The sequence below is a fragment of the Saccopteryx bilineata genome, chromosome 1 (assembly GCF_036850765.1).
Source record: "Saccopteryx bilineata isolate mSacBil1 chromosome 1, mSacBil1_pri_phased_curated, whole genome shotgun sequence".
NCBI classification, from domain to species: Eukaryota; Metazoa; Chordata; class Mammalia; order Chiroptera; family Emballonuridae; genus Saccopteryx; species Saccopteryx bilineata.
This window is the reverse complement of record NC_089490.1, coordinates 156,957,736-156,964,948: the sequence shown is the minus strand read 5'-3', so window position 1 is coordinate 156,964,948 and position 7,213 is coordinate 156,957,736. Positions and strand designations below refer to the sequence as shown.

At 58.1% G+C, this 7,213-nt stretch overlaps 1 protein-coding gene across 1 annotated transcript; it reads right to left on the bottom strand.

The window, feature by feature from the left end:
• PCSK4 (proprotein convertase subtilisin/kexin type 4) lies at positions 1-6,477 on the bottom strand. Its single transcript, XM_066253397.1, has 16 exons — positions 6,283-6,477; positions 5,913-6,017; positions 4,201-4,293; positions 3,998-4,126; positions 3,836-3,912; positions 3,652-3,740; positions 3,195-3,367; positions 2,889-3,101; positions 2,242-2,342; positions 2,061-2,164; positions 1,875-1,992; positions 1,456-1,635; positions 1,109-1,233; positions 689-847; positions 498-605; positions 1-217 (listed from the first exon to the last, which is right to left on the bottom strand). The coding sequence occupies exons 1-16, from the start codon at positions 6,475-6,477 to the stop codon at positions 57-59; spliced, it is 2,130 nt and encodes a 709-aa protein (XP_066109494.1). The 3' UTR covers positions 1-56.
• Between the last annotated feature and the right edge of the window lie 736 nt (positions 6,478-7,213).

The window sequence follows — 7,213 nt, the reverse complement described above, 5'->3', positions numbered from 1 at the left end:
AGCCACCCCAGGCCTGTAGGTCTGATGGTCCGCCAGGGCCTTCCAGGGGCAGGTTCTCACCCTGGGCACTCATCTGGAATGAGGGAGTGAGACAGCAGTGCCTGCCAGAGGCCTAAGCCATAACACATGGTGGCTCTCCTAGTTGGATGTCTCTGGGGTCCAGCCAGCAGTTGGGACTGGGTCGTGAGAAGGGTGGCCTCTGCAACTAGTGGGGAGCCTACACAGGGAAGCAGGAAGCTCATGGAGAAGACGTTACAGAGGAGAGGGCTCCTGAAGGCCATGGCCAGCAGAGCCAGCACCAAGGCCTGATCAGGCTGCAGCTTCTGCAGCAGGGGAGGGTAATTTCAGTGGGCTGGGGGTGGCCTTTTGGGGGGAGTGAGCCCTGAGCAAGAAGAGCCCCTATGCTTATCCTGTATATATGGCAGGCAGCAGGTGGTACAGTCAAGCAGGGAGCTTCTGCACAGGTGTAGCGAAAGTGTCAGCTGGAGCACACTTACGGGGGGGTGTGGCTGGGCACCCAGACCCAGTGGTCACTGCCTGCTGGGTCTGATTGAAGTACTGCGATGGGCAGTGGGAGAGGCAGAGGTGGTCCAGGATGTAGTATTCTGCAAGGAGCACATGGACATGGAGGTGAGGTTGAGGCCTGCAGCCCTGGCCCATCTACCCACCCTGGGCCACACACACACACTGCCAGCAGGTGGGCCTTGCCACGCCAGGCACTCACCCTGGCACAGCCCCTCTGTGTCCCGCTGCACACACGCGCTGCTGGTCACCTGGGGGCCTGGGGACCGTGCTGTCATGTCCTCGGCCGTCCCGTAGAGCAGCAGCGTGTAGCGATACAGCGTCCCTGGGCAGGGGTAATGGTGAGTAGGGCCATGAGGGAAAGAGGCTATTGGCAGCCTGATCCTGCCATTATGGACCCCATTTCCCAGTCACCCCCATCCCACCCTGGAGTCCCAGATCCCTAGCAACCATTGCGGGCTAGTAACTGGGTGCCTATTTCTCTTGGTTACAGGACACCTACTATGCTAGGAGATCACTGGGAGCCCCACTGCAATGGAGTAACTGAGTCTGGCCTCAGAGTCCCCATCCTATGCCTGCTTTTCACCTGTGTTGAAATAGTAGCCCTTGTTTTCCAGGCCCAGGGTCCACAAGCCCTGTGGGTCCTCATCCCAGAAGTGGGTGGACATAAAGATCCAGTTGTTGTAGCCTTGGCCGCTGATGTCAAAGGGTCTGAGACAGACATATGGGGGTTGGACAACAGGGGTACCTTAGAACCACAGTCATGAAGGGGCCATTGAGCCATAGCAAGTATCTGACTGCAATGCCAAGTGCTGGCCACAGGACAGGACCCCATGGGACTGGTCCCCCTGTGCAGGCCACACCTGACTGCACAGTGTACTTGCCCCTTCCCCCCTGTGCAGACCCATAGGGCCTATTACCCCACCCCTGTACCTGATGGCCACAAGTGTAGAGCGGGTGCCCATGGGGCTGGTGAGTGAGATCTCCAGGTCCCCCCGGCGGCTGTAAGACAGTGACAGCTGCACCTGCACATGCTCCAGTGAGCGGATGTAGTTGGCACGACCAGCACAGGCTGACACTTTCTTCCTTGTATGCATCAGTGGCAGGATGGGGCTAAGGGTGGCATGGGGGGTCAGGGCCCCTCTTGTCAGCCTGCTGGGGGGATGGGAAGCCAGCAGGCAGGGTCTGGGTTCAGACCATGGGGTCCACCCTCTGTCTTTACTAAGGCCTCAGGACCTGCCTCCCACATGTTGATGGCAGGTATGGGTGAGAGCTAGAGAAGTGACAGGGGTGGGGGAAGACTGGGGAGGTGGCAAGTGTGTACAGTGGCTAGGACCAAAGAGGGTGCTCACGTGGGGGTGTGCAGGACCCGAATTATGCATTTCTTCTGGGGCTGTGTGGGCAGCCATGTGCGAGCCAAGTTCACAAGCAGCCCAGCATCCAGCAGCCCATAGCCATAGTGGTGGCTCACTGTGCGGAAGGGCACAGTCACTTGCCCTGTGGGCATGGCGTCCCCACCCCACCCAGCCCTGCCGCACCTTGGCGCCCCACGCCATTGGTCCTCCAGTCCTTGGCCTGGAGATGTGCCTGCCTGGATGCACGAACCACCAAGTGCTGCATGTCCCTCCATGTCAAGAATGGGCTGGGGGTAGGTGAGGGAGTAAGCTGGGGCCACGCTGGGGGGCCAGGATGGTAGGTAGGGTTTCCACTGTCACCTACTTGGCTTCCAGAGCCAGAGCGATTATGCCTGCAGCTAGTGGGGCAGAGGCTGAGGTGCCCGTGTGTTTATCGGTGCACTGGTGGTGCAGGTCCGTGGTGACCTGGGGATAGAGACAGGGACTTGGGAGCTTGGTGCACATGAAAACCCAGCCTTTGTTCACATGGAACCAGGGGCTCAAGAAGGACTGCAGAACATTACAGTAGATGAGGGGCCTGAGTGTTGCCCAGGTCCATACCCCAGAAACACAGTCCTGGGAATGTAAAGGGGCAACAGTGGCAAGGGGCCTGGGACCATGTCTGTATTCCAGCTTTGCAGGAGCAATCCCTGAAAGGAGGGAAGATGGGGAAACAGGAGGGAAGATAAGAGGAAAGGAAACAATGTGCAGGGACCGGAGGGACAGTGGGAGCAAGAAGGAAAGTGAGGACGCAGTAGGGGAGGTTGGGGCACAGGAGGGAAGGTAAGGAGACTGGAGGGGAGACTGGAGGGGAGACGGGAGGATCTGGAGGGGAGGTCGGTGGAACAGGAGGGAAGTTGAGGGGACTGGAAGGAAGGCAGGGGAATAGATGGAAGGCAGGTGGGACTGGAGGGAAGGTGTGGGGACCAGGCTAGGCCAGGCAGGGTGAGCATGGTGGCAGGGTCCACTCACAATTTGGGGGTCGGTGACAATGCCACTGCTGTAAGTGGTGGTGAGGGTGGAGGCACACGCCTCACTGTACCAGGGCACATGACCCTGCTGGGTGGTGCTGCCCACAGAGAGTGTGTGAATGCTATTGGTATAGCCATCGCAGTTGCAGTTGTCATAGTGTAGGCCACCATTGCCAGATGCCCAGATGAAGAGTGTGCCTAGCCCACCTCGGCCCTGTAGATGGGGACAGGGCAAGGGACATGGGGTGGAGGTGTCAGCCTTTCATGTAGGCACAGGCCCTTCAAAGCCCTAGGCCCCACTGTTCACCTTGGTCACGCCACGCCTGAAAGCCTCTCGGGTGAGGATGCCTGGACCATCCACTGTTCGGCCGTCATCCTCAGGGCCCCAGCTGGCACTGTAGATGTGGATGTGCTGCGGCTGCAAGCTCAGTGACTGGGCCTCAATGACATCAGTGATGGTGCCATCCAGCATGCGCACGCCTGCACAGGCAGCTGTTGGTCCTCTGCAGACAGCACTGCTGATGCCCCCGCCCATCCAGGCCAACTCCAGATGCTCTGGCTAGCCCCTCTCTCTGCTCCCAGGGAGTGGGGATATCTGTGCAGGGCTTAGCTCTCCCTACTCTAAGTCTGGAGACTCTGCACCGTTGAGCAACGGGCATGGGCACCAAGAAGCTTCCTCCCCTGGTTGATCTGCTAACTCTCCCTGGTGTTACCAGCCACCCAGTGCCACCTGGTCCAGCCTCTGTCTATGGCGGGCCAGATACCTCCTATTCGGGCATTGTAGGCGACGCCTGTACCGCAGAACTTGTTATTAGCTATGGCTGCCACTTCTCCAGCACAGCGGGTTCCATGCCTGGTGCCAGAGCAGAGAAGGGTGCTGTCACAGCTCACCCAGCACCCTACAGGGCACAAGGGCCATCCCCAGGCACTGTGGGACACCAGGCTCACCGGTTCTCATCACTGGGAGTATATCGTGGCTGGGGGTCTGGGTCATAGTCATTGAAATCGTAGCTGGCCAGGGGGTCCTGGGGGTGGGATGGGGACATGAAGGGGTTGGAGCAGACTGTGGGACCAGGGAACAGCCCCTGCCCCAGCCCACTGTGGACTCACATAGTTGGCCCAGAGGTCTGGGTGGTCCTTCTCAATGCCATCATCCAGAACAGAGACCACGATGCCCTGGCCTGACAGCCCCTGGCTCCAGACTTGCAGGATGTTTAGGTCTGGCTGCACCTCGTTGTTCTGTGCCAGGTGGAGCCTAGAGTCACTGGGGCTCTGGCATGGCCCAGCCCAGCCACCTGGCCCCGCCTGCTCACCATGTACCACTGCTTGGAGAAAAAGGGATCTGTCGGCACCACCAAGGAGCGCTTCACCCGCCACCGTAGAGTCTGCTGCTCAAACCACTGCACCTGGAGGGAGACACCCACCAAGGGAGTGGGCCAGACTAATGGTGCTAGCTCAGCCTCCTCACAGCTATCCTTCCCTCATATCTATGCACTTTAGAGGGCCCTGTCCCACAGAACAAGAAGATCTTATCCTCTGAGCCCTTCCCACCAATTCCTGGTCAAAGGGCCCAAGCTTGTGTCTAGGGTCTGCCCAGGTCTTTTCTCAGGGTTCACGAAAGGGCAACTGTCCATGAGGCTGCAGTTGAAGTGGCATGTGTATCTGGGTTGCCCACTGCTTGTCCTGGGGCCCTTGTGGAGTAGGACAGAACCTGGAGCTCTGTGTTTCCTGGGGATGCTCTTCAGGGTCCTTACATACTTTGGACTCTGCTGTTAGAAGGGGCCGAGGCACTTGAAGCATCTGTCCCCTGGACCCACAGATAATTGGCCACTGCCTGGTGTGGCTAGGGATCCTGGGGTCCAAACTCTGCCCCTTCCCCCATCCCTGTTCTAGATCCCTTTGCCCAAGACCTTCCCATCTCCCCCAATAGTGGCCATTCTCTTTACCACCCCCTGGTCCTTTAGCTGCTCCCCTTCCCATGACCCACTCTCAGCACACAGCAGCAGCACTCTCTGTTAAAACCTTCCCATGGCTCCCCATCGCCCTCTTCAGGGCCCACAAGGCCTTGCCTATGTGACTTTCACCAGCCTCCCTCTGCTGCTGCCACAGTGGCTACTTCACTCCTGGCCTTCTTAGATGGGGGCCTGGGGCTGAGGCCAAATCCTTTGCACATGTTGTTTTGCCTGCCCAAGCTGCTCTTCCTCAGACCTTTGCTCTTCCTTCTGCTTTGTTGATATCTCACATCTCTCCTCCAAAACCAGCTCATGTCCCCCAACCCCATCTCAGCAGTCAGGGCCATTGTCTTCCCATTTGCTCTGCTTGCCTTGGAAGATGGCCCTGATTTTTCTCCCTCTGCTTTATACATCTTATCCACCTGCAAGCCCTCACTCTGTCCTGCAAATCATTCTCCAACCAGCCAGTTCTCTCTGTTGCCAATGCTCTAGGTGGGTTTCGAACAATCAGGCTTCTTGCTCCTTGCCTGTTCATACCCCAGCCCAGTTTATACCCCTTTGTGGCTTCCAAGGGCTTGCCAGACTCAGTCTCAAATCCTCAGCTTGGCATCTAAAGCATTTTCTCCATCACCACTTTGAAAATCTGGAGTCAGGGTTCCGGTCCCAATTCAGCCATGGTGTACTAGGTGACTTCAGGTAGAATTCCTTCTTTTTGAAACTGTTTCCTCTGTTAAAATGGGCCAATTCCCCTCCCTCCATCTTATGAGTTAGAATGTTAACTGCCCCTTTTTATGGGCTACCTGGGAACCTTAATCTTTCAGGATAAGATAGAGAAGGGAAGGGGAGTTTGACAAGAATGCTGATAGTGTGCCAGGCCCTAGTGTGCACCAGGCACATGCATGATCTATTGCTCTCCACAGATCTATCCCATCTGGGTTCTCACTGGAGGGCCAGGTGGAAACAAAAATTCAGAGAGAACAGGTGAGTTGAAAAGGCCACAGCCGTTCATAACAATCACAAGAAAACAGGGCTTGGCTGAGAGCCCAGGAAGGCAGCCTCAAGGGCAGGCTCACCTTAGGGTCTTTCTTCAGGCGCAGGTGGTGGCCCCAGTGCGGGGTCAGGGAATGCTGGACCATGCCCCGGTGCCGCAGGTGGAAGTATTGCCCATCAGGGAAGATCTGGGGATATGGGGGAGTAGCCGCATCGCTGGGACTTGGGTCCCCTGATAGAGTACCCGTGCTTGCATCCATCCTCCCCCAACCAGATGAGGGCTTCGGGTACCCTGCGGGGGAGGTGTCCTAGAATCTGAAGTTGGTCGAGGCAGGGGTTGGTTGGGGGTTCTTGATATCAATAAGACCTGAGGGACCCGCTCCCCTCTGTCGGGGTCTAGGATCTTGGGTGGTCCTGTTCCCGACCGGTCCTGTCCATCCGGATCCCACCCACCTGCCCGAGGTTGACGAAGCCGAATTTGTCAGCCAGGCGCTCGGCCTCCTGGTAACCCTGGGACACCCGTACCGCCCAGCTGCTGACATAGATGGGGGCACGGGCCGAGGCCAACCCTAAAGACAGGGCGCAAAAGAGGTCAAGGTTTAGGGGCAAGGCCAGGCGCAGCCAGACCACGGTCCGGATGAGCCGCATGGTGATTAAGGCGGGGCCGGGGCGGGGCCACCAAAATCCCCTCCCCCTGGCCAAACCGCCGAGTAGACCCAAGCGCCCGCCCCGCCCCCGGCGCCATAGCAACCTTGAAAGGCTTCAACTCCCAGGGGTCCTTGCGGCGTCCCTTGAGGGGCACAAAGCTTCGACAGAAATAGAAGGTTGAACACACGCAGACACAAACCCTCTGAAATCTCAATTTCCCCATTTGTACAATGATTCAATTCTTCTGAACTGGAGGAGCGAGTTCACTGTTATGATTGACTTAGTCCCGCCCCTTGATTCCTCTTCAATTTAGCTCCGCCCCATAGCCACCCTTAAGAGTCTGTCCCGCCTCTTTGATAATATGCCCCGCCTCTTCTCTGTTCTTGTCAATGAATCCTCGTTCGTATCTCCAATCAGCTTTGCCCTTTCTCCGGCCCCTCCCACTAACTGCTCCCCAAGCTTCTCCCCTCCCCCCAGCCTATTTATACAACTGTTCAGCCAATAATCCCATGCCGTGACCCTGCCTCTCCAATCAGCTACGTCCTACTCCGCTCGGCCAATAGGTGTCCTCAGCCGCCGCGCCCCGCCCCGTTTCTGCCAAGTCGTGGCTGCGGCGGCCGCGGCCCGCCAGAGGGCAATGCGGCGAGGGAGAAGGGGCAGGCCCCACCTCCTTTGTCCGCCCAGCCCTCCCATTGGCCAGTGCGCGGGGAAGGGGGCGGAAACCAGCCTGGGGGCA